The sequence below is a fragment of the Accipiter gentilis genome, chromosome 9, assembly GCF_929443795.1.
Source record: "Accipiter gentilis chromosome 9, bAccGen1.1, whole genome shotgun sequence".
Classification (NCBI taxonomy): Eukaryota; Metazoa; Chordata; class Aves; order Accipitriformes; family Accipitridae; genus Astur; species Astur gentilis.
In genome coordinates, this window is record NC_064888.1 from 12,526,654 (window position 1) to 12,554,136 (window position 27,483).

The 27,483-nt window shown below is 41.4% G+C and overlaps 1 protein-coding gene across 6 annotated transcripts; it reads left to right on the forward strand.

Annotated features, from left to right (window-relative positions):
• The first annotated feature begins 513 nt into the window (after positions 1 to 513).
• Positions 514 to 27,483, forward strand: GPRIN2 (G protein regulated inducer of neurite outgrowth 2). 6 transcript variants are annotated; one of them, XR_007507210.1, is made up of 3 exons: positions 514 to 780; positions 16,504 to 26,723; positions 27,002 to 27,483. XR_007507210.1 is itself a non-coding variant. In XM_049809704.1 (3 exons), the coding sequence occupies exon 3, from the start codon at positions 16,516 to 16,518 to the stop codon at positions 18,319 to 18,321; it is 1,806 nt and encodes a 601-aa protein (XP_049665661.1). In that variant the 5' UTR covers positions 514 to 780; positions 857 to 927; positions 16,504 to 16,515; the 3' UTR covers positions 18,322 to 27,483. The 6 variants fall into 6 exon arrangements, 3 of the variants coding, with proteins under 3 accessions (XP_049665661.1, XP_049665662.1, XP_049665660.1); XR_007507208.1 differs by having other exon boundaries at positions 16,504 to 24,391; positions 26,614 to 27,483; XR_007507209.1 differs by having other exon boundaries at positions 16,504 to 23,688; positions 24,171 to 27,483.

The following is a 27,483-nucleotide window of genomic DNA, read 5'->3' on the forward strand; positions in this document are numbered from 1 at the left end:
TTGTCCTAAATCCTGTGCTGTCCGCGACGTACTAGATCGCTATCTGTAGCGTGCTGCTTTTTCATTTCTCCCGACTCAGCACAAAAAATCTCGCTCTTTTCAATCTATTGGGACATCCTTGTTCCTCGTCCATGCTTGCACAACTGATGCATCCTGGGTTTGGGGTTTGGCGGGGCTTTTTTTTCCCCAGATTACCAGAGGCAATGGGTGTCTCCTACTGGTTATTTTGCATTTACATGAGGGTAGAAATTGAATGCATCCAGGGTGGCTTGGCCCAGGTGCCAGTCCCTTTGTACACCTCTCATAATGTTCCTTTTTCCCTTATCATTTCTATTCCTCCCCCTCCGCTCCTCCTCTTCCTGCCGCTCTTTGCCTTCCCTCCCTGTGTTTCCCTGGCGGCATTGCCGGCTCTGCACAGGCCCAGTTTCTCTAATCAGATGAAGCCGCAGGATTATCCCTCTCCCTCCCTCCCTCCTAGGCTCCATTTTATTTTCTCTCCAGCCAAGGGGGGGAGGCAGGAAGGGGCGTCACATCTAGGCAGGGGAAACCCCATCTCCCAGTCTCCTGCCTTTGATGCTCTCTAACAATCCCTCCTCCTTCCCCTTATCATATGCTCACCTTAGTGTCAACAGCATCAGGCGGAGCAAGGAGCCCAGTTTCTAAAGGAAATCTGAACTCTCTTGGCTTTCATTCTCCTCAGATTTCTGAGCATCTGTTTCCAATACCCTCCAAGTAACTTGGACAGGGAAGCTGGATGTGCAGTCTCTGAGTAGGTGGAAGGTAAGGACCTCAGAAGTCATGCATTGCCCGTTCTCTCGTCTCCTGTAAGGACACCGAGTCCTCTCTGTTTTGCCAGCAGGTCTTTGAGAGTAACAAAGCAGATGAGGGGAAGGGAGAGGAGCTGCACAGAGACAGACCCAGGCTTCTGTAAGTGCTGTGTTGGCAGCAGGGGGTTGATAGCTGGACTGAAAAGCCCAGGAAATTGTAGTTTTCTCTTTTACTAAAATGATGGGAACTATAGGCTCTGAGCTTTAATTGAATTTAATGTAGTTCTGCAGAAGGTGGGGGGGAGTGTGCTGGTGTTTTTCGCTTAGATGTGTATGTATTTGTCTTTTAGCAAGTGTTTCTAGAATATACTTGTCACTGTTTGGGGGAGAAAAACCCCCATAATCCCATTCATCTTATTCCTCTGCACATCTGCAAGTTTACAAAGATGCTTTTTGATTATCTTTTGTGTGTGTGTTGGGGTTTTGATACTAAAAAAAAAAAAAAGGAGAGTAGATTGTATTGCTTTAAAATGATACCTTTTAGTATTCATCTGCCAGAGGATGGTTTCCCTTGTTTTTTTCCACCATGTGTACCACATGTTTTTTAGATTCCTAAGAAGTTAATATCCAACACTAGAGAAAAACCGAGGAATATCTCAGTGCCTTCTGCATATCGGTTTTGGTTTACACTCTTCTTCCCTAGATAAATGATCAATCACTATTTAGAATGACCGATAAAATTTTCTCTTAAACCAAAACATGGCTTTTCTAAAGTCAAAGATGTGATTTGGTTTAGCTTTTTATTGTCGCTAGAGTAGATGTTTTAAATCGGAAACCATAGTAGAAGAGTGTTTTGTGCGTATGTTGTGGTTTATAACCTCCTATGATTAAAAATAAGAATTTGTGCCAATGCACTTCTGGATTTTCAGGGAAGAGGTTTAAAAGGGAGGGGGAGAGCAAGCAGTTATTTCTATTTAGAGAACTCTAAGCGTGAAAGGTGACTGGAAAGATAACCATTGCATAAATATATTTTGTAAAATGTTGATCTTGTGCATAAATAAGATGAACCATATAAAGATCAAAATCTATCCCTTTTCCAGTGACTCATGCTTCAAAGTAATCATCTGATACAAAAATATCAGTCATTTCCTTGCACCAAGACATTGATTAAAGCTTGCAAATAGTTGTTTGCATGTTTAAGGTTAAGCATATGTCTGAATGTTTGCAGGACCTAGACTGCAGTAAGATCTGAGTTCAAGACCTCTGCATGTAGTCTGAGTGTAAAAGAATCAGGTTTGGGGAAGGTTTCATTTATGAGGGTGGATTAGAGGAGGGCTTCATGTTTTCACGTCATGGCTCAGTTACTCTGTAAAACACTCTTCTCTGTTTATAGGGTTTCGTTGATTTTTACCATCCGGACATTTTATCTTAACTGTACTCCAGAGAGAACTGCAATTGCAGTTTCCTTTATCTGGCGGTTATCTAGGGCTGCATAAACAATAAGAGCAGTAAACTGCATATAGCCTTGTGATGTCTGAGCCCGTTTATTATAACAAATGTGATAATTCTCCATTAGATAACCATACCAAATTCACATCCTTCCTTTTAGTGGTAAACTATACATATTCAAAATACACTTGAAAACTAAGAGTGTACAAGGGAGGGTGGAACAGATGAAAATTGTTATTGATGAACATCATACTTCTGAAGTTTAATTTTCTTTCTGTTAAGGGCAATGACAAAGGATAAATTGGAGGTAGCTTTAGAACAGTCCACATGAGCAGAGGTGTTTGCTGTACCAGTGAGATAATGATACACCTGTCTGCAGGCTGGTTAGTTCTGTGCAGAACAGCAGCAAAATTGTTCTGGCCCAAGAACAACAGAATAGCAAGAATCATAGGCTGCAAATGATGTTACAATTTTACTTTCCTTGTCAGTCTTGCACTCTTCCCCACTGCCCCCCACCCCGTGACCATTAGCAGCCCCGTAAGGTTTGTGGGCACTGGCCTTTTAGTAATTCTTGCAGTTTCATTGTACAGAAATAAGAGGATTTTTTTAACTGATATAAACTGTAAAGCTTTATGCATATACAGTATCGTATGTGAAAACACTTCTCTTTGGGCTGTTAAAATTCTGGAAGATCTGAATCATCAAAACTCTTAATAGTCTTTTTTTTTAGCTTGGGGTGAGGGGGTGTGTGTTTCAGTGGCGAGAGAGAGATCATTTCTCTAAAAGCAAAAAGAGGGGGAGAATGAAAAGAAATGTTGGAGTACAGTGGTAAGGAATATCTGCACGAGGGATACAAGGAGAAGGTGGTGAACTGAGAGATACTAAATAAGCCACTCTCTGGTTAAGATCATTTGATGTGATATTTCTTGCAGATGCATTATAACCATTGAATTAATCTAAAGCTATGCAGCTGATAGTTCATAAGTATGTTAAGAACTGGCCTTTAGGAGTATCCTCTGATTCCTTAGTGGATGGTGGGGAAGAAGGTGGTCTCTTTCCTTTATAGAAGCTGTTAAAGTTCTTCAGAATAAAGTTCCACTCAGAAAAATTATCTTTACCAACAGGAACCACAAAAAATCACTTTGGGGGTGCTTAGGTATATATACTCAAAGCATGGGAATAGGGACAGGCTAACTAAATGAAGTTGACATCAGCCAGGTCTTTGCTAGTGTGGTGTTGAGTGTGAGCATTAAGCATGTGAGTTATATCCAAGTGTCATTCTGCACCAAAAAAGCATTGTAAGAAAGATCACCTTTAAACTGTCCTGTCCCTGTGTGCATCTTTAAAGTAATATGTCTCTCAAATTACGGCTTAACTCTTGTGCCGTGTGGTTTTAATACAAAACAGAGAAAGAAGCAAGAGTATTTCTCCATCTGCAGAATATTTGCTTATTAAGCTTTAGCAAGGGCACACCTGAGTGTGCAAATGAAGGTTAATGGGATTGAGCAGTTGTAATACCTTCATTTGCCTTGCAGAGCTTTACTCTAGTCAACAGTGCGTAAGACTGACAGAACCCAGTTCATGTGAGCTGAACTGAAAGATCCAACTTCCTTTTCAGCTCAAACTAAGCAAACCTGACATGGAAGTTGGAGAGATGATGAATGCACAAAGCTACCCTAACTCTTCTAAACTGAAATTTTTTTTGTTAGACTTTTAAAATTATTTTATTACTTTCTGCAAAGCATCTGCTGGTAAAGTTCAGTGTTTATGACTGAACAGGGTGGATAAATATGTCTTGAAATGTTGCAAAGGAAAAAGATACATCTTGGTTTAGCAGTTTTATTTGGTTCTCAATGGCCTCTCAACTGTGGAAGGGGTGGAGTGCTTTTCTTGATTTAGTAACAAGAAAGGTGCTAAGAAATTGGAAAGAAACTTTGGAGTTCACTGCCTGCTTCATATGTATCACCTTGTCTGTAGAATACAGGGATCACTTTTGTGGTTCCTTTCAAAAGTCATTCCTGTTTTACCTCATTTCAGTAAAAGGTACAGGTTCCACTGTTCAATTAAACAAATGGTTTAATATTGCAAAATGGTTGCACATTCTGGGTTCTTCTGAGGCTCAGGATGAGAAGCTATATGAAAATTTCTTATTGACAATGATAGATAAAAGCACAAGATTATGAAAACAAAACAAAACAAAAAAATCATTGAATCATTCAGTTTGGAAGGGACCTTGGGAACTTACCTATTCCAACCTCCTGCTCAAAGCAGAGACAGCTATGAGGTCAGATCAGATTTCTTAGGGTTTTGTCCACTTGGGTCTTGAATATGGTCAAACCAATGTTTGAAAAGCAAAGAATTCCTGTAACAGAGACTTAATTCTTTATAATCAGTATCTTGTTGCTAGCAGTTAACAGCAGATGCTTTTAAAGAGTTATCTTCTAGCTGTCCATGTCATACAGGTGGGATCTTCCTCTGTGTTGGTGATGACAGGAACCTGCATTGTCTTGCAGCTTTGAGTTGTTCTGAGTTTATGCCTCGATATTTTGTCTCTGGCATTATTAAATGTTAATAAGGAAGTAGAGACTTCTGCAGCTCATTTTGTGGTTGAGATTAACCAAGAGGAGGGGGAACTTGCTTGTTTACATAGAGCAGGGTGTAAACTTAAGTTCTTGGGGAAGTTCTTCACATACTCAGGATTTGACAAAACATTAGCAAGCTTTAGTCTGCTGCTTTACTGTGTCTTGGTTTTTTCTCTCCTTAACGTCTCTTGGGTCAGACAAGCTTTGGGAAAGCATCTTGTGAGCATGGGCTCTTCTCTAGCCAAGTCTAATGTTTTTCTTCTCTCAGTCCTAAGAGAGTAGGAAGAAGCCCTCTTTCATCCCTTTCAGACGTTTTCTGAAAACTATAGAACATAGATTCCCACATAGGTCTGATTAGACCACAGAGTAATTGGAACAGTTGCTTTTTTTGAGAGGGAGACACTGACTTTGACATAATAACTGCTATTTATGACAAAATATCAAGTTTGAAAAGGAAACTTATTCTTCCTAGTTCCACCCAAATTCTTTGTTTATATAGTTTCAAAGCTAGCTTATACTACAGTCAGACAGTGGGAACTTTTAGCAACACTGTGAAACACGATTAGATAGTCCTCTTTTTAGTCCTTTTCAATACTCACTTGATTATATGTGTGTAGTACCACTTATCCCTCTGGATAGAGATTGTCAATTCTTTTCCAGCTTAAAGATACGTAAAAGACGGCTTGCAGTGTGAAATGAAGACTTAAATTTGTCACAGAATCTCTCTGCCAGAGAGCTTTTCATGAAAAGTTCATCATAGTAAATAAAAGCTTGTAAGTGAATGCAGCACTGCAGGACAACATGGTCTGCAGTTGTGACAGCTCTGCTTATAAAGGTGTAATGAATCTACTTATAATACATCATTGCTACTTAATATACTATGCATGTTATTAGCATGCATATTATATATACCCTATATACATATGACACCTAATTTGAGAAATACTGTTAATACTGGTTTTAAGTATTTGAAATCCTCAAGATTACTCATCCTTACTTGATGTTGGGAAGCTGTAGGAGCGGGTGCTTTAGACAGATGCTTCTGAGGCATGGGTAGCATCTGAACTTTACCAGTAACAGGAGTTTTCTGCAAGTGCAAGAAGAATTTCACGTAGAGATGCTCTGTTTATTTCTTTCAAACCAAATATTACAAAGGAAGGGCCAGAATACGTTCTTCTCAATGTCTTATATTTCGTATCTTTAATTCTGGGATTTCAGAGTGCTCTGCAATCATGAATTAAGTCTTTAAATACCTACATCAGGGGCTTCTGCATAGAACAGATGAGTAAACTGAGTCACAAAGTGAATGACTTGCTCAAGGCCATACAGTATGTCAGTGAGCACAGACAGAATTAGAAGGCAGTTGTTTCCTCTTTCTAATTACTGAGTAATTGTTTTTTATAATCTAGAAGTCAGTTCTTTGTCAGTCTACAATCTAGAAGTCAGTCTTTTCCCTGCCACTGCTGAGAGCAACTTCTGGAGGTAGCTAGATTGCCTTTTTGAATCTTTCTTTTCTCCAATGTTTTGTGTGCAGTTCATAAACACTGTCATTTAGATAAAGAATTAAAGGGGTTTTTTGTAGCCCTTGTATAGTGTTCAATCACAGGGAAAAATAAGGGAACAAGAAATGAGGGTAAATTACTAGCTCTTGCTAAACAAGTTGCCCATTTTTTTAGGGAGGAAAGAGATATAACTATTAGATGTAGAAGAATGAACCATCTTTGATTTTTTTTTTTTCTTTTTTTTGGTGGGTCGTCTTTCAATCTGTAAATATTGTCTTCCTTTATCCTAGCAGATGTTTGGAGAGCTTCAGGTTACTGTTACTTCTGTTTATGTCACAATTATTCCTGTTTGCTGCTGCTATAGGAATTGCCATCCTTCTATTAAGAATGATACGTGAACATGAAAAGCCGCCGTATTTGTGGCTATATCTAGTTGGTATTTTTAAGGCAGATTTGAGTTTGCTTTGTCTGCCACTGTATCTAGCTATAAAGGTTTGATCTCTGTCGGCATAACACTGAGCCCGAGTGGGTTTTTCTGGGCATGTTTAGGTGGAGGCTGAGCTCTGCACTTTTGGCCACCTCCTTCCAGTCGGCACAGAGCACATGCACACTAACTGTCCATCGACTTGCACAGACTGTGGTGTCAGATGCACATTCACTTGTTAGGGTAGAGTATCTCATTGCCCTTGCATTCAAAAGTAAATAACTACAGTGCTGAATCCTGAAGTTAAAGCTAAAGTTATCCACTCGGCAGGGAGGCTGAGCCAAGCTGAGCTCATATCTTCCCTCTGTTGCTATTAAGCTTTCAAGCAAACAGCAAAAATGATGATTTGAATACTTTCTTGTAAAACACATGAATTTACAAGTAGATATTTTAATCAGCCAGTTTGGGTGGCATTTGTTGGACATGCAAACTGCTGGCCTCTTGTGAAGATTGCATTAATATATAGCTGTACTCCCTTGCTGTGAGATCGGAAGCAGGCCATAAGTGGTTTTCTGTAAGATTTTTAAGTTCGCGATGCTTCACAGGCAACCGTGATTCACTCAGTTTGCAGGCTTGGGCTTCTGAAGGGCAGGGGCTTGCTGAGCAAGCTATGGCCGTGTGTTTTTGCAGAGTTCCAGATCAATGGGTTTGCTTTGGGGATAGTTTGTTCAGGACTGAAAAGTGGACGCAAAAAGGGAGCTCTGAGGAGGATGAGTCATTCAATACCAGACTGACCCTGTTCCCTCCAAATTGGTACATATGATGGAATAGGATGTGATCCTCTGCTGTGAAAAGGAAACGGTTCACTAGTGTCTGTCTCTCTGAAATAAATCCAGATGTAGATAGGTCACTGCAAATTTTGTGCATTAAAGATTAATTCCTAAAGAAATTATGAAACGTTTTTCTCACAGGATTTTTGTACTGCCAGTGGATATCAATAGCCAGCAATTCTTATCAGCATAAATCTGGCAGCAGAATTAACAGTTTCATTTTGCATAATTCTGTTCTGCTTAAACCAGAAAGGCAATTATATTAATGTACCCCTTCTGTAGGCACACGCTATTCGCTGTAAGCGTGATTCTAGGTCAGTGTTGCCTGCTGTCATTATATCTGATGGTTTGGGTTTTTTTAAAGCCCCAGCTGCTGAAAACAGCTGATTACATGACCTTATCAGCATATTTTGTTTGTAACAAAAAAGTTTTAAGTCTTCTGACTGAAGAGATGAGCTTTAAAGTGAGCTGTCAAATACTAAAAGTGAGCATCAGATATGACTGTACAGTATCTCATACTTTAGCTCTGTCGGTATATTGTAGGGCAGCTTGTATACTGAGGTAGGTCTACGTGCACATGGAGACATAGTGGGAGTAACGTTTTGCTTATAAATTTTGACTGAAAAAAGATCAAAATTCTAAGAGGCCTTTGAAGCTGTTTCTGGGACAGATGATGAAATAAAGAAAGGTGGCAAAGAGGATGCATAGTTGCACAGTGCATCATGTGGTGGTGTCAGGACGACATTCCAACATGTGCCTCCCTTGTGATAGAGGGCACCCCTCGCTGATTTCCCAGTAATTTACTTACAGCCCCGTGTGAATTCTCCTTTCTGGGAATTCAATTAAAGTTGTCATTAAAATAGTCTCCTTTGGTTCATCCTTCTCAGGTTCTTCTTTCATGGCACTCTGGGTTTAGACTTTTTCACTTTAGAATTTAGGGTTCCTAGCTCTTCTTTCCTGGCTCAGACTCTACCAGGGCTGTGGGCTGCCCCTGCTGTTCCTTAAAAGCACATGTTCATCCTCTTGCATGACTTTTCCTGTGCTGTTGGAACAATTGTGGATACAATGGCCTTGTCATTCTGCCTTGAGGTCAATGTATCGGCAAGTGTTTGAATCTATTCGCCTTCTGACATGGCAACTATTATATTATCCCCTGGTGAGGTCACTGGTAACCAGGCTACCCACGGTAACTTCAGAGTTTGTGGGGAGAGGCCTCTGCTTGGGTCCTTGGGTCTCCAGTAAGGAGATAGCTGAGGTTCATTAATACTCAGTAAAAAGGGGACTCTTTCCTTTTCACCTTGTTCCCAATCAAGGCAGAGCGATGTCTGTGCAGTGAGCTCAGCTTCAGATGGGGAAAAGACAAAGTCTTTTAGAAAAGCCTGATAGACAAAGTGATAATTAACAGAAATGAAAGAAAAGCTGTGACTAGTCAGCTTACATGTGCGTAAAACACACACAATCTATGCTTTTGCTGTGCTGCGCACTGAGCGTCATAACTCTTCTGCTCTCATGTTGACTAGCCTGTCAAATGTACTCCTCTTCTTACAAGTGAATTATGGTCCCGGTGACAGGCACCACTGTCACCGGTGCTTCTAGCGGTGCAGAACTGAAAAATAATCTCATTCATTCGCATACACAGTATGCACTAGTCTGTTGTGTGCATCTTGATGGTATTTGTAGATGCCCAGATCAGTCTGTCCTGTAGATCTGTCTGATACTTGGAAATATAAGATGACTCAAAATATTTACAAGAGGGCATTAGCAGATTGAACTGAACAAGGCATAGTTAATTTATACTGCTCTTCCAAAATGGAAAGCCTAAAGGAAGTTGATGGATTAAAGGTTAAGTAATTGGGGTCTCAACCTGATTCTGTATAAATCTAGTTGCATTGATATAGTTGTATTTATATAATTTAGAGGAATTCCTTGAAGTTCTCTGATGAGTGATACCTTTTCCCGATTGTAACTCCTCTGTTTTTTCCTTTCCCTTATACACCTCACCAAAATGAAATAACAATTAAAAACACCAAAAAAACCCTAATCCCAGACACTTGAATCTCTAAGCTTTTTACCATGGCTAATCCTGTTTTGCCAATGCCTTTCAAGTGGTTTGACTCCCCCCACCCAACAGTAGATGTTAGTGATTACTGTTAATGGACTATTTCTTTCTGGGGAGTGTAGTTGGGGAGAGGCCATCAGGTCTCATAAAACTAGCATGTCAATCTTTGTGTAAGTGCAAAACAGGTGTTTCTTCTCTTGTGCAACTTACGAGTAATTCTCAATGAGGGCAAGCAGGGACAAATTTTTAGACATGACCATACTCTGTTTCTTTAATTTTGGTGGTATGAGCTTCTTTAAAATGAGTACAGCTCTAAAATAAATTAATGTCAGATGATGTTGCTTTTTATTATGTCATTTTACCATGGTAAACATCTGTCTCAGAAGTTCAGTCGTAGATGCCAGTAAGGAAGACATGTTGCTTAAAATACCAGGCCTGAACAGAACACGGTGTGAATATGCTGCATTGCTTCTGGTACCCAAGGTAACTTGGCTGTTTAGGCAGAAATTTAGTTATTTCCATGTGTGCTGTCTTGTGTCCCAGGCAGGTGTCAGCAGTATTTATGGCTAAGTGGCAGCTGCCCCTTAGGTTGTAATTAAAGTTCTGTCATTTTAACTATTAACTGCTCTTGCCTTTTCAAATTTATAACCATGGTATTTGTAGTAAGATTAAATAGAGTTAAGAACCTACATATAGCAGCCTTCTACTCAAGTAAGTCTCATAAGTTAATTAAAATCACACTATTCTCCTTGTATAAAACATACATGTGTTTGTCTTGGAGTTTTGTGCTATTGCGGAAATTCTGTGTTTGTCTTATGAAGCTGATTATTGTACAGGTTACCAAGTGCTGATGCACAGTGGAGCCAGAATGATGCAAATGAAGGAGCGAATTCTGGGCAAAGGCCTTGCAACCCCCTAACACTGCATGTCTTCTCAAAAAGTGCTAGTGCTTGCCATGGAGGGTCCTGACCAGCATCTGAAATTAACAGGCATCATCCAAAAATTCTGGTATGGATCAAATCACCTAACTCTTCCAGATTCCACACTTGCATAGTAATGCCCTCACTTCTGAAACTGGCTCTGATTTTATCACTTATTTTGCAGTCAGATGCTGGTTTTGAAAGCATAAAATGAAATAAATGAAATTTTTTTTAATTTATTTTACAATCAGCAAAGTGAAGAAGGGTGAAACAGCCTGCAGTCATTATTGCAGGTCTTGTTGATTTGTGAGTTGACTATCGCAGTTGTATAAAGCAAAAATAAACTGTGAAAAACTTAGAGAAATAAGTCTCTGACATGCCTTGTATTTTTCTAGTAAATAGTATTAAATTTTAAATGAAATTTCTCTTTGTCTTTTCCCAAATTCTGCAACTAACTTGTATTGTTTAATATGTTAGACGATTCATACTGCATCACAGTATGTTTAGTTACTGTAGTAACAGAGTACTTAGGAAGGAGCACAGTCAGTGTCATGTAACTTGCTAAGTTATGGTGCAGATTTTTGCTTGAGGCAGTACTCAAAAAAACCCCTTTCCTGGGATAAAGGATCCAGCAGCTGTGTTATTTTTATGGCATTTTGTAGTTTCTTAATTTGCTTGCTGGAGGAAATGCAAGCATGGCTGGATTTCTTTTGTTATTAACACCTTGTCTTATGTTGATATCCCATGTTACTATCCTCATTATGAAACCTATGATTTGTTTTGTGGGTGTCTTGTTTATCGTATCAGTCTTTTGAAACCTGTCAATGCAGGGAAGAAAACAATCACTAGCAAATACATAGTGCGGGAGCTAAATGCAATCATACTGAAATATCCTGTGGTATTATTATATTACATGAAAGCTTGTTCTGTGTATTGGCATGATTGTAAGGAATTATTCCACTTGGTATCCACTTGTGTTTGTCGTCAAAATTGTAATTAAAAGTACATGCATGGAATACAAAAATACCGAAGAATTTTGGAATCATAGTTAATTTACCAGTGAATGTCTTTCAGTTGATAACATACATGATATTCAATATTCTGAGACTGAATTTACTGGTGCATTAAATAGGTCACAACTTTAATCATAAGTCATAGCAAAATACACATTTGTTGCTTTAAAGTAGTTCAGTGGAATTAGTGAAAGCAGCCTAGATCCCCTCATAAGCTATCTGAAGCTAAGCCAAAAATAGTGGATGTTAATTCCATTTCTATCCTAATCCTCTCTCTGCTTGTCTAACTATTTTCTATATATTCATACCAAGGTATCTGCCTCAAAGTTCATGCTTTCTTATTTGCTTTCTTATTGGCTTCAGGTGCAGGTTTCCTTTGAATTTCCAAATGAAAATCTCTCAGGTCAACTCAGAATCTACAAGGGTTATTTTTGAATAAAATTACTTTCCTATAAATTATGTATTTACCTTTTAAAAAGCAAAGTTAAGCAAAGCAGTCTTCTCTCCCAACACACATAAAAAAAGTTGTTTCAGGTCCCTAAGTACCCACTAAGTCAGCTGTGTTTATATCCATGTTTCATGTGGGTAATCCGTTCCTGATTAGCTGATTCACAAAATACAATGGCATTGCATGACAGTGAAATTAGAGAGGTTCCATGTTTTGGATTGGGGTTTTTTTTGGTCTTTTTTTTTTTTTTTTTTTAAAGTTTGTCACAGCATTCTCAGTACCTGCTCCCAGCCCCTCCTGGGGTATGTGTTGGTATAACCATCCAGACACTTCTGTCCTGCCCCTTCTCAGAAGTCGGCAGCTGGATGCAGTCTGTACGAGCTCACGTGCAGAGTACAGCACCTCTGGGGTGCGTACATGCAGCGTAGTGTCTCTTCTGTAGGGACGTATATGCACGTATAAGAATTTTTGTGTACCTTGGGGAATCGGCGCCAGCCTTGCATGTGTGAAATGTAGAGTTTGGGAAGGTGGGTGTGGGATTACGTGCCATTTCCAAAGTCTTAGGAAGAAGGGCACCGCGTGTGCAGGATTGCTCTGGGTTTATGCCCCGCGTAAGTTTGTGTTTCTGCGGAGGGGAGTGGTCTTCTCTTTCCTCCCTGTGCTGACGTTAGTGATCAGTGTGGCTGGATTGATGATTTGATGCAGTGAGAGCTAAGCCAGTTTAAAAAAAAAAAAAAAGAAAAAAAAGAAAAATCAGGGTCAGCAAGCTGATGTAGTTTGTGGCACACTTGCATGCTCACCTCCACTGCTGTGAAATGCTGTGGTGAGGTTTGGCTGCAGCAGAGGTGAGGAAAGGCTGCATCTACCAGCCGTTGATCGGCTGCCGCCCTCCGTGCAGAGCTCCACGTGCCCAAATCTGGCGCAGGGCCCTGCCTCTGCCAGGTGGGCAAAACGTGCCGGTTGTGTAAGAGCTCACAGGTCTTCCCAGAGTGGGGAAGCAATAGGTGGCCTATAAATGGGGAAGCGTTCAGGCTGTCTGGGAAAAAGTAACTTTGGATTTCAGCATTATAGGAAAGTGCATTATTCTATAGGAAGCTGATGCATCTTGTTTGAATGCGGCTTTGTTTTCCTTTTTACTGGTTTTTTCCCCCCATCCTTAACTATGTCCTAAAGTGTCAGGAGAGATGCTGTTTTACTTAACTGGTAGCTGTTCCCATTGGTTTTAAGGTCCAAAAGTCATAGGATAATTGTTAGAACTGTGTTAGCGTTTGAACACTGGTCTATCTGACCAAAGGTGTTCAAATGCTGTTGATAGTTGCTGGTTATAATGTTATATATGTATTTGTACATGTGTAATATACGTAGCACTGGCCCATGTTTGGTCTTGATTTCGGCTTGCAGTTGGAGTCTATGTGGGTAGGGCAAAAATAAACCTCTTCAGAGTTCTCTTCGAAGGTTCCATTGCAAACATCACACTGGATGTTGTTTTCAGTGATGTCAATATATTTGGACTGTTCCACTCATCTGAATGTGTTTCTTCATATTCAGGTGATGAATCAATCTCAGATTGCATCACTTCTTCCAGTTACAGAGGTTTCTGCAGCAATGCTACACAAAGAAAGCAAATAGAGGTCTTGGTATCTGTGTATATATACATATATGAACCTCGTAAACTTTGTGAGACAGCTCTTCAAAGTTTGCACTGCCCTATATCATTTGTAACAGGATATGTTTGAAGCTTCCTTTCACCTGAGACTCAAGATTTGTGGCTGAGGATTTCCATTAGTAAATGTTGTTTCATCTCAACAACAGAGAGTCTTTGCAGGTGTTATCTTTTGAAGAGATTAAATGTAAGGTCTTCGCCTTGCAGGCAGCTATGCTTTGGTGTTTAATCCTATTGACTCCTTTGAATTCTGTGTGGCAGACTATACCCATATGTGTAAGTGGCTGCAGGACCGATAACATGCTGGAGGAGATGAGTGAAGTGTTTTAAAACTGTCACTTTGCCAGTTCTTGCTTGTCTTCTAAGCATTGAGTGAGATTTTGCGAGGGCTTTTGAAAAACATGCAGAAATACATTGATGGCCAGCCTGGCAAGAAGTGGTTGCTTTTGACTGCAGCTGCATTCAGCAGTGCCTGTAACACAGGAATCTGGAAGAAAAGGTGCTTTTGTGTTGTCCTTAGATGCTACCAGCCTGTGGAGTCCCACTGGCCAGAGGGGCTACGTGGCATACAGAGCAGGCTCGGTGGGGGTTGAGTCTGTAATGAGTTTAACTGCTAACTGAACAAGCACGTACGAAGGAGAGGAAACTGCCTTTTTCTTCTGCATACAGTTCAAATTTGAGCGAACCCTAATGCTAGAGGATATCGCTACCAACCAAAAGTCTCTACTACACAGCCCACAACGAGAAGCCTCTCAAAGAAGTGATTGCAGATATTGTTATTTTTTAATGTTGTCTTGCTCAATTTACTTTCATTATGGAAAACAGACAATGCAAGTGGATTTCAGGTGATGGGAAAATTGCGACCTGAACTATTAGCTTGCCAAAGTTAATGAAAATGGAATTACAAGTGTGAGCACTGATAGCTGTCTGGATCAGCAGCAGAGCTCTTGGTTTGCGGATGGAACAAAAGGCATGCTCTTTATTAGTTACGTTGGTAGATGACTCCTTCAGCCTGTAAATACCATATTAAAATGATCACATATTGAAAGCTTCTCACTGAGAGGTTTGAATGCAAGCCCTTGCAGCCAGTGGTCTCTTGGTGTTATGAGTGAACATTCCTGTTACATTTACAGAGTGCTTTTGTCCACCACATGTACGTACCTTTCTTGTTCCACACATTCATTTTTATTTCAGTGATACAGTTCACAAGAAATTGTGAAGGTTTCTGTACAAGTCCTGCTAGAGAGACAGGGTACATAGAGTGCATCTGAGGGAAAGGTCTCTAGAATGAGAATTTGTGGCTTCCACTACAGTTCTGCACAACAAAATATCCAGTAGTACTTGGCCTGGAGGCAATGAATAAATGCTCTAGATTTTTCTGTTCAACAGCATGGGTTCTTTTAGGAAAGAGATCTATTTATAGATATGTGTGTAGATAGATATAGATATATGAGCATATTAAAATAACTTAGTTATACAAATGTTGGAAGACCTGTGTGACACCAAGGGAATGTGCGTAGTCAGTCAGTGGAAGATCTGATTCAACCAACAAAAATGGATCACTAAATCTAGTTAGATTCGAAATCTTCAATTACAACCTCTCTTAGATGTGGAAGTGCTAAGACAAATGTTAACGACACACAGGATACTATAACAACCAGTAGAAATACGTGTTTTCTAACAATAGAAGTGACTGAGTGCACTAAAAAAAAGGACAGAAGAACCGCAAGAGTTTGATTAAAGATTTTATTGTTTTGTTTTTATCCCGCTTCTGGTGCAGCGACTATGTACCTTCCACAGCCAGTCTGAACTTGTGGGTTCCCAAAAGCGATAGGCACAAGAGGCCGAAACCATCCACTGAAGCATGTACCCGTAACAGAGTCTGTGCCGAGATGCAGACTTTCCCTACAGTTCAGTGGTTCCTAGAGGAGTTTCACCTCCAGCCTCTCACTGGTTCCTTCTTTGCTGCCACCTCCTATCATGCCGGTGGTAAGCACAAGCTAGAAAGCCCACTGACCCTGCAGTGGGCCAGCTGGGTATCTTCGTCCCATGCTGCCCAGCTTTATTTGTTCTGGGAACGCTGGCACCGACTCCACAAAGGCCTGGCAGAGCTCATTTCCTTGGGTTTCATGTTGTGTCTCCTCTGCCACAGGTGGTCAAACCAGTTTTGTCCGCATCTACTGTACACTTGTGTGGACTCTAGGAAAACAGTTGAATAAAATAGTGATCATCTTGTGGAATGAAATCCAAAGAAGCTTGTCAGGAAGGGTACGGGAAAAAGGGAGAACTCGTTCAGTTGTTGAGGTTTTGTTAATATTTGAAAGTGGTTGGATAGCTTCTGAAATGACAATGTCAAGAGACTAAAAACTGAACAGTTTTTTGTTTTAACAATACAGTTAACATTGTTGGCCTAAGGAACACCATGGCAAAAAGCTATCTTGTTTAAAAGCGCTTCTGTCTTTGCCTAAGTTATATGACATCTCAGGATGTCCCAAAAATGGCTCCAGTAAATTTAAGGGAGATGATACTTGGCAATGTTGAGATTGCTACTGTTAAAAGGTAGAAACCAAGAAGAATTTTTTTCCCTTAGTGTCTTATGAAATGAAAAAAAACCCAGAATCTCCAGTAAATCATGAATCTTCCAAAGGGAAGAACACTTTGTGGAAACTGAAAATGGAAACTGGCCAGTCTGAGTACACAGAGACTACAGTATAGTGCTTTTCTAAAAGTATTTGTGAACTGTGAAAAGCAAGAAGGCCAGGCAGAAGGCCAGTAGAGATTATAGTTTCCAGTGCATATATTTCCTTCTTAAATTTCTTCTTTTTCTTCTCCACCGTTTCTTGCAGATCTCTTTTGCCATGTCAGCTGACAGCCACCAGCTCCACACTCATTCCTACCAGGACTCACTAAGTTCTACTTGTCACAGTCTCTTGAATGTCAACAGTCACGCCCTGTCGAAGAGCTCCTCAAGTCTGGCCTGTGCTGGGCAATCGAGTTTAGAGGAAAGGCAAAGCAACAAACAGGAGCTGAAGAAAAGCCATAGTAGCACCATCTGCCATACCCTGGGAAACGAGAGTGATGCAAGGAGCGTGCCGAGTCCTGGCTGGTCCTTCTCGCAGCCTGGGATGATGGGACTCGGATCAGTGGTGCAAACCATAAGTGACCAGTCAGACAATGACAATTCACAGAGCAGAACTAAGGCTACAAACCATTTTCTTATCGCTGAACCGTCCCCAGCATCCTGCGAAGTGGAGGACACCAGGATGTGTGTAAAGAGCAGCACAGCTGAGAATATTTCTTCAGCCTCCATTGTCCACCAGCAAAGCCTGTGTAAAGTGGAAGAACCAGGAACTGCCCTTCAGAGAAGCCACTCAGACCTAACTTGCAGTTGCAAACAGCAGACTTACGTCACTCACATAGAAACCAGTGCTCCTCATTCCAGCCTAAGCTCTTCTAGCTGCAGGCATGGTCCACCAGTGGCTAGGATGTCTTTCCAAACAGAGAGGTATGGACCAGAAACAAATGAAAATACATCTCACTATCAAAACCTTGTGACTCATCTTCCAGTTCTACCTAGAGACCAAAAAGTACCCACAAATAGCTTTGACAGCAGTGGTATTCCACGTAACACTACTGTTTACACAGATCCTGGAACATTTCACACTGCTGTTCTAGGACCCCACATGCCCGGAAATGGTTTCTCAAACAGGACGATGTTCAGTCAAGCCACTGGGATTATTCATGGTGGTCTGACTTATGGTAACATTCCAAACGCTGCATACTCCCCCCTGGTGATGACAGTTCATAACAATTCTGCAGGGCCCTGTAATGTAAGGCAGGACCCTTGTATGAAGGTAGATGCCACCGTCCCTGCCTATTGCCATTCTTTGCCCATACCATCTATACAACTTGTTCCGCGGTTGGTATGCTCGGTTAGTGAGTCGGGAAAAGAGCAGGCAGCACCTGGCTATTTTCATTCCTTTTCTACTTCAGACATTCTGACGTATCCTAAGCTGGTGTCTTCAGTAAGTGAATCAGGCCTGGATGCCAAGAGAGTCCTGAAGTGCTGTAGCATTCCTGGAGAACAACTGCAACACGCTCAACACTGTGATCAGCAGGAGAGTGCTCCTCCAGAAACAAAGGCTGCCTGTGTTGCCTTCAGTAGCCAGCAAGGTGCAGGCGTGGTGATGACAACTAAGGATATGTGGACTATGACCTCTATGAATGATTTAACCAAAGGACTGAAACCAGCTCTTGAGCGTAGAGATGCCGAGGTACAAACTCTTCCAACCATGGAATGCAAATCTGTGGCGACAAGCCCAGCGGCTGCAGCAGAAGGCCACTCGCATGTGTTCCCAGAGGTAAACCTGGAGCAAGACTTGGAGGCCCCCAAATCTCCCGTACGTGAAGTGAGATGGGATGATGAAGGAATGACATGGGAAGTGTATGGGGCATCTGTGGATCCAGAAGTCCTTGGCTTAGCCATTCAAAAACATCTTGAGATTCAAATAGAACAATTCCAGACAGAGCCTGCTGAGCTGGCTGAGAAAAGTAATAAGGAGCCATCTTCTGATAAAATGGGGAAAAAAAGGCCATTCAGAACAATGATGCATTCCCTGAGATATCCGAGCTGTTGTGCTCGTTCCAGTACTGCAGTAGAGTGAGCACAGCTGTAGGACATAGGACAGCTGTGCTGCTTTTAAATTGTAAATAAAAGCTGACTCTTTAAGTGTTAACACAGTACGTGTGGACAATCTGTGTCAGGATAAGTGGGAAAAGTTCAGTGACCATCAAATACACATCAAAGCAAGGAAAAACCCGTAGCTGGGCCATCTAACAGAGGATATAAGGTTGTACCTACATTACACCATCTGAGTGCTCTTGACTCTATTTCATGTAGCATTGTTTTATTCTTCCATGTTAGTTTTAAATCATATTGTAAGCAATGAAACCTTTTCTAAATGATGCATCTTTTTAAAAAAATGATCACTTTTTTCTGTACTTTAATAATTTAGGATTAGAAAACAAAGTTAGAAAATGATGCTTTAATTAAAGTTCTTAGCTTTCAATCCTACTCCCTTAAATTGTTAATTTATAATAATGCTGACTGCAAGCCCACCTAAACTGTAGGCAAAATGAGAAACTAGTGTAATGCTATATGACGAAGAATTGTAACTTTTGCTGCATAACTCTGTGAAGTAATTCTGGTATTTCTAGTCTGAACTCTTCCCTTTCCAAGCTGATGTACAGTTGGAGGATGCTCCTGCAACTTTCAAATTAGTTTGTAGTTATGATGAATTACACTCTAAATATCCAGAACTGATGTTTACCAAGTGATTGACACAAATGTACAATACTACCAAAGATGACTTATGTAATGTGAATTACTTATTGAATGCTTGTCTTAGAGACATGAAAAAAAAGCTGTTCAGATTAGTCTGTCACACTATCATGCCCTACAAATGATAAGCAGTTTTGTTTTGCTTATATTAAAAGTAATTTCCAGTGAGTTCTTTTTATGTGCATCTATCCTGAACAGTGGTTATTTTGTTGTTGCATAAACCACAGGCAACAGTTTGCATGTAGCCTGTGCTTGTCTTGTGTCCCCTGTCTGGTCTGACATCAAGTGTCTGCTGAAAGTGAGACTTCATGTCTTCACCGAAGTACAGCTCTAAGGTTATTTGTTCCAAGTGCCTTGGTCATATGGGCAGCTTAAAGATGTTTTTTTCTCCAAAAAACAACTTTGCAAACAATTTCCCAGTGAGAAACCTTTTCTGATACTGTAATGCAGCCATAGTTCAGGGCCTGTTTAAAGTGAAAGGTTTGTCAAGGAAGCTGAGACTATTATTTCCAGCGTCACATGTGGCCTTTGGTCAATGTCTAAGATTCTTCGGGAAACTAGGAACGTGCAGTATTTTTTGACGGAGAGAGAGGAGGAACATTCATTTCTGTCTCAAAGGAAAACTTGCAATGTCAGAGAACTTACTTCTGTGGAATTACCCATTCTTTCTTTAAAAGTGTGTGGTTGTGCTTGTGTTGGTTTGGTTTGGTTTTAGTTCCAGTAAGTTAGCAGGCTGTCTACATAATGTTCACCTGACATTTGTATATGAACAGGAGCCTCCGGTGCTTAGGACAGCTTTAAAATTTCATTTACAAAGTTCTTCAATATAGGACCTGCTAGCTGGAATGTGCTGTGATGCATTAATTTAATAACATAGAGTAATTCAAGATCAAATTTTCATTCCTGGACAAAGTGGAATTAAACAGAGCTGGCTCCTGTCAAACTTCCTTTGAGTTCAGGAGGCTTCATTTAGGCCCTGTGACTTTGGCCTCAATAATGTCTGAACTCAAAATGAGTTTTATACAAACCAAGTCTGAAACTACTGGAATATGATGCCTTACTCAGAATGCCTCTATAGCTATGAACATCCAAGTTTTGATAATGATCCTAGATGTTAAAGTTCCTTTTATTACAGCTTTACTAGAAGTGAAGAAGTAATGAGTAAGTAAAAGTCACTTCTGCTGTTACTTACTGTTTAGCTAAAGAGTTCCTATATGGGTTTATTTTGTGGTCTGGGGTATCATAAGTAGTAGCAAATGTTGATTTATTCCATTCTTCAACTACTACACTTTGAGAATTTTAAGCACTATAATGGCCTAAAATGTTGTGTTGTCTGTTAGCTTGTCCTCAGGTGTGCGGGAGAACTAAAGGTTTGAACAAACTAAAGCTTTAAAATAGCAAGTGTACCTTGTTCCTGTGACCATCGTAATCCATACTTTTAAGCTATATGACATGTGGAATAATCTTGATCCTCCTTCCCATCCCCGGCATTCTAAGCACCCCCACAAAATAAAGCTCGCAAATCTAGGAAGATGATAAAATAGGACCAGTATCAAACTGGTCAGAAAGATAGTCTGCAGAAGGGACTGGAACAATATGGCAAAGACCCTTGAGTGCTTTGGCTGGTATATACTATAAAAGCTGAAACAACTCTTAGATTTCATACAGCTCTGGTGTGAATTATCTATGGTTTATGCATTGGTATGGATTTGCTATTACAGTACTAAATGCTGATTATCATTACTGGATGAGAATAAGAAATGACAAGCAAGGGGAAAGGACACCAATGATTTGCTAATCAAGAAACACAGATGCTTGCTCATTACAGGCATCGTGAGTCTTTAGGATACTGATTGAAGTCACTGTTGGTAACAAAAATAGTGTTTGTGTTTGAGGATTTCCTATGCTTTTGGAAAGGATTAAAATATGAGGTCTATGAATGAAGATCTGGGAAACAAACAAACAAACAAACACTCACCTGAATATTAGCTGCATGGATAAAATAAGTTGTTTCACTTGTATGATGGATGCCTCTTAAAAAAAGGGGAATTTGAATTCACTTTGCATTTGGGTTCAATTTAAATTTAAATGCAGTCAGGTTAGTATGTTAAGTATTCTTCATATTAATGCGCTGTTCAAGTGTTACTTTTGTATAATGTGAGAACTCATATCTCTGGTTTTTAATGTTTTCTAACTTAGGAAAATCCAAATCCATTACATTCTACTTTTAGATATAAATAAAGTAGAAGAAAAACTTACACTAGATTTTTAACTGAGCGGGCCAATGCTGAACACAGATGCTTGTCAAGCTAGAGTGAGATCAGGGCATATTATTTTCTTGAGCTCATTTGAAAACCAGTTTGCATTGCATCATGTTGCCTCTGCTTCCCAGCCTGAATGCTCAAGTACCATTTAGAGCTGATCCAGTTGGGGTTGCTTTTCGCACAAATCCTCAGCAAGGGCTGCACTGGCACGCTGGGAGCTTAACCCTTTTGCCTCAGTGCTCCTTCTTTCCCTTAAAATACGGGACCAGCCACCTGGTAATTGCAGTATTTTGGATATGTTATGTCATCCCTAGGCACTAACTAATGTCTCTAGAAGGACTGAACGGTACATGATACTAGATGGCTATAGGATTGATAATGGGCTGAGCTGCTTACGTCAGTGGTTCAGCACAGATTGAAGGGAATTGATACTAATATTGGTATGCTGATGAAATAGCTCTGAAAAAGAGTTATAATAATTCACTCTGAATTATTATCTTGCTCTAGTAACAAAGGAGATGTATCACCATATTTACTGTTACCTTTCCTGGAGTAGAGGCCCCAAACCCTGTCAGACATTTGACACTGACTGACTTTATTATCATTATATATTGGTGTGTGTATATCTCTCTCTCTCTCTCAATATATCATTATATTATCATTTGTAATTTGAGATAATCTTTGACTGCAGGTTTAAATATTGAAATAGAGGATATTGTCTCAGTTTTAAATAAAAATCTTCCATATTTAAGTCAATTCTTTAAAAAAAAAGGTTGCTTAGTCGATGTCATATCAGTTAGTTTTAAAATCATTGTATTTATTTGTTTGGTCTTCTCCTGAAAATGGCAATTTGTTCTGAGAAACAGCTTTCTAGCGTTGTGTTTGTGACAGGTTGCTTAATGGCTGGGGATGGGGTGGGAGGGCCACCTAACCAAATTCGCTCCAGACCCAGTAACCCAGGTGCCCCTGTAACAAACTTCCCAGCAATTCCCGCTGCCCCCAGGGCGATGCGGAGACGGCAGCAGGGATGGGGGTGTGCAGCCGAGGGGCTCTCTGAAGCGGGCATCCCCCTGACAGGGGTGCTGCGGGCTCCGTCTCAGCCCCGGTTCAGTCTGCGGTGTCTGCAGACCACTCGCCTCTGGCCTTGTGCTGCTGGAAGAGACGTTTTACTTGCTACAGCCTTGATCGTGAGCTAAGGATGGCCACGGATCTCACCCTTCATGCACGAGTTTTGCTGTAGGAACCCCTGCTCTAGAGTAAGCATATCTTCCTGCCAGGTGTAGCTTAAGAAATTGTGTGTCGTAGAGCTGAGCCACAAGGCCCCAAGGAGCGACACTGCTCTGTGCCCGTGGTCCCCTGCGGCGGGAGGGAGTGGGGAGGAAAATGCAGTCGGCTGCTCTGTACCCAACTGCAACCAAAGATGTTTCAGGGAAAAAAGCATCTCCACCGTATAGACAGGGGAATGTGTTTCTAACTGATCACTTCTCTGCTTATAGCCCAGTAAGAAATAATGGCAAGCTGGACTAATTGCATTATTGGATAGACATTTAGTCTTTTAAATCCAAAGCAGTAACGACCTGTCTGGAGACGTGCTGAGCTAAGAGGCCTTCTGGAAGAATGTTACTGCCTGTTAAAGATGGAATAAGAAAAAACGTGTAGCTTTGCTTAGGAAAAGTGATGTGTGGTAAGGTTGGGATAAAGCACAATTCCAGAGCGGAGATGAGACCTAGGAACCCCATCTCCAAACGGGGAGCGGGGCCAGGTACCCTCCAGACACTGCTTTAGCCCCCTTTCTCAGGAGCTTTTCCAACTGTGAAATTGCAATGTTAATACTTCGTTACCATCTGTTCCTTTCAGACATATTGAGGTGATTAATTTGTCTTCTTAAGCCCCTTGAAAATGAAAGCAGTCTATTAGTGCTAAGTAATACTGTTAATAGGCAAGAGAGAAAGAGGCAGCATGTGGGTTTTTGAGTTGGAAGTAAATAATTCTAATCAACTCCCACAGTACTAATTAAATCACTTGATGGGACTTGCTGCATCAGTCACTTGTGTCTTTCCCTTTCGGGGGACTTTAGGACTCTTAAGGGAGTGAAGTGAGTTTTGATTTCTAAGTTTTGTTTCTTTTCCCTCCTTTCAGAACTATGGATCTGAAATGAAGAACACAATGTGCCTATTGGGCTTCTTTCCAAAGCCTCGTTATTTACGCAGGTCACACGATCCAGCTGATGCTCTGCAAATAAGGAGAGTCTAACGCCTGTGAGCCCGTGCGTAGAGCCCTGGGCTGCTCGTGTCTGCAGGTGCTGCGTGCCTGCGGAGGGACAGAGCAGTGGGGCTTTCTGCTGATGTCCCAGTCCGGGGCACCCCACTCCTCTGCCCTTCTGCAGGGGCTACAGAGCCACGTGGTTTATAAAGGGGGAGAGACGGGTAAGCTTTGTGGGCGATGTGTGGCTTAGTGAGAATTTCGTTCCTTTTCTCGCTTGAAAAGAAAATCGCAGCCAAAAATTCTGCCCAGCATAAAAATGGGTGTGCTCCTTCTTCACCTCTGCAAGCTGGAATGAGTGTATCTGTTTTCTGTGCACCCTTGCCCTGGGCAAAACCAGTGCGGCGGGGTGTCTTCTTCAGCCGGGAGCTCCTTCACAAGACTAAGCACACGGTCACATGCAGCTTTTACTGCCGGTCTGCGTCAGTGGAGGGAATGGTGCATATCCTTTGCCATGGTCACTCGGATGGCCGGCTCCCGTCGTTCTCAAGCTGCAGTAGTGCTGGGTCTCAAGCTGACAGCCATCACGTGTACAAGGGCCAATGTGTTCAGCTAGCAGAGTACTAAGCTGTAGCTTGTAAGTCTTTAGAAGTATTAATCCTATCTAATATGTGACCTAAACAGTTGTCATCTATCTTATTATCAGCCTTTCAATATACTGTGGGCTACGCCACTCGGATGACATGTGAAGGAAGCTTAGAAAACAAAGGGGGGAAAACACAAGCAAGGAAATGACACTGCAGACCTCCGTCCTGTTCAGCCACCTCCTGCTCGCCTACGGGCAGAAAAGGCAACCCCAGCAACAATGGTGTCGCGGCGGATCAGCAGTGTAATGAAGGACAGATTTTGTCCCCCGTGGTGTTAAAGGTAGTGTAACATAATGAATCTGGGTCAAGAGCTTTTGTGAACTCCCGCTGGCCAGGATTACATCTCCTAGCTCCACCTGGTGCTGAGCCTGGCAGTACAGACCCACTCTTTGTCCCCTGCATTTTCTGGTCCCTGCTCACTTCCTACCGTTTTTACTGTAAAGCAGAGATGGGGTCACAGCTCCCTGTGCAGTGAACCTTGCCAAAACACCCTTTTGTTTGTGCTTTCCAGCATGCAACTGCTGACGGGCAGCTCTTTGCAGTGCACGAAGCACACAGAACTATCCAGGCTTGGGTGCCACGATCTGACCTGCACTGTACTCCCCTGACAGCAATGGCAGGAGCTGGCATTTCTGGTCCCTGCCCTGCCACAGACAGAACACCCTCAGTAATGACACATGCATAAAAAGTCAGTCCTTTCACCTCCTCTGATTGCATTTTGCAATGGTTGTAGGTAAGTTGCTTGCCCTGCCTCTGGTGCTGGCTGTAGTGCAAGCTGCTTCACCACAGATTGGGATTGAGCAGAAATTCCTGTGTGTACGTAAATTAAATGCTGTCTTGTGTTCACATGGTCTGGAAACCCCTAAAAATGCCGTTGCTTCAGAGAATCCAGTTTTAGGAAAGCCTGTACGTTGAGTTCATGGTGTGATAGGTTATATTGCAGTTTCTTCCTTGTTTTCATAGTGATCCGTGTTTGCTAAATTTCGTGCTTTTTCAGCATGAAGCTCACTCTAACAGTAGAATTAGGGGTTAACTTTGTGCCATGCTGCTGTAGCTGCTTTCTTAAAAAAGATCTTGGAAAAAGATGAGACAAGTGTTTCTGAGAAAGCAGAAGAGACCTGTTTTGATTGCGTGATGCATGTTGTCCAACAGCCCGCTTCACTTAAATAGGAGCAATCCCTAGAGCTGTAACATAGCATAGTTGTCAGATAAAACCGCCCTTGTGCTTTAAGCCTGCGATGCGAGTCCCTTCCTGCTCCAATTTTGACTGGAATATGTGTGTGTGTATCTATATGGGGGAAAAAGTTCACAATGTTTAGTGATCAAAATCACAAGGCTGGTTTACTACAGGCTGAATCTATAAGTTTTCTGAAGTAGGTTGAAGCTTTGTAAAAATGGTTTTAGATTAGTTAAAATTGACTGAAATTATAGGCAGTTTACATGCCTCCCCCCCCTCCTAGTGTGAGCCCTTTGGTGCTGTGCCTGAGCACTGACGCTGAGACCTTGCCTGGGGCTGCAGAAAGCGTGGACATCCATCTCCTCTGCTTTTCCCTCCCTGGAGGCCTTTCCCTTGTGTTTGAATACAGGTCTTTGTGGTGGGGCCAGCACCCCACTTGGGTCACCAGGTCTGCGCCTTCCCTGTGAATTTCTCCTCATTAGGTTCTTATTTCAGGGGTTTTTGTTATTTTTCTCCTAGAAAAATGGAATATCTGGGTACTAGATGCCTTTACACAAAATAAAATACTTCTCTCCTTTGGGGATATTAAATTTGGAGGTTCCTACCCTGCGCCAGACACCAGCTCTTTCTTGTATCACTTTCCCACCTTTCCAGCATTGCAGAAGCCAACTGTCTTTTGCTGAAGATGATTAATAATAACCTCGCCTAGTTTAAGCTCATCTCCTCAACCCTGCCATGAAAAGCAGGAGGTAATGAACGATCTAAAGAAATATACTGTGCAGGATCAAGTGGGTTTTGTTTGCTTGTTTTCTAATTAAAATGCAAAGTGAGTCCCTGGGAATAAATAGTTTTTCATGTCTTGAAGCCAACTCAGACTTCGTTTCATGCCCAGTTATTGAACACTAACTGCTCTCCATTAGCCTGCATCTGAGCTATCCTCCAAGCAGCCAAATGCAAAGCAGCTGCCCTGTCCCAAAACCTAGTCACTTGCAGGCCAACAGGCATGGGGGTTTAACCACAAAACCTAGCTCTTCAGGAAACTATAGGTCTCTGAAATTTTAACAGTGAGGTCTACACTTGCATAGGAAACTTTTCCATTCATGTTCTCATTTCTTAAATTTACAGCATTTTTAACATCCCAAGTGTACCAGGCAGTTAGTAAAAAAATGACTGTGTGGTATATGTGGAACATGACTAAGGATTTATGTTTATTATTTGTCTCCTTCCTCAATATTTCAAGCTCTAGGAGCCACCGAGTCTAGGATCAATGAACCACTGTTGGGATGTGACTTTGCTTATTGAATGTATTTCTCTGTGTATTGTAGATTGGCCAGCAAACTGTGGCAGAGGGTATTTTCAGCCAAACACCACAGGGATAATTATATCAGGCACTGAAGAAAAGCCACACTCCTGGCCTTAGCAAGTCTCAATACAGGTATGCACAGCCTTTACGACAATTTTTTGGTGACATGTATATCACTATCTTGGAAGTGGTTGCCAATGAAGTCAGCAACACGCTTGCTGACAAATAACTGACTTTGTGTTGGTGCATTTTTGCATAGCTATTGGGCCATTCCTGCTGTCGCTGAGGATGTGGTCAAGCCCATTGTAACCCACAAAACATACGTGGACATTTCCTCTTGTTTGTAAAGCATGTGTGAGCTGCAGCACCTATCCATCATACCTGAACTGAGTGTGCTTTCCCCTTGATAGGTGGGAAGACATTTAATTTCTGGCCATCAAAGAATGTCCCAGTTCTGCAAAAGGATATCTGTGTATGAAGTGGTTGCTGTTTGAGACGCATTTACCAGCTGAAGCTTTGGAGGGTTTCAGGAGGGAAAAATGAGTAACAGAAAAAAGCAGAAAAAAATGGGTGAGGATTAAAATGGCCATACTCATGGTTTTGTTTTAGAGAACATGTGGGTCCCTTAAGGAAAGCCTACTTACCTAGGCGTCTATCACACAAAAGATGCTGTGTTGACAAAGATCAGAGTCTTTGGGTATGTGCTTACCAACAGGTCTGTGCGTAGGGTATGGACTCTGTCCTGGTTTCAGCTGGGATAGAGTTAATTGTCTTCCTAGTGGCTGGTACGGTGCTATGTTTTGAGTTCAGCATGCGAAGAATGTTGATAACATACTGATGTTTTCGGTTGTTGCTAAGTAGTGTTTAGTCTAAAGTCAAGGATTTTTCAGCT

Coding starts and splice junctions, on each gene's coding strand:
- GPRIN2 (XM_049809704.1), top strand. CDS start 16,516: ATGTCAGCTGACAGCCACCAGCTCCACACTCATTCCTACCAGGACTCA.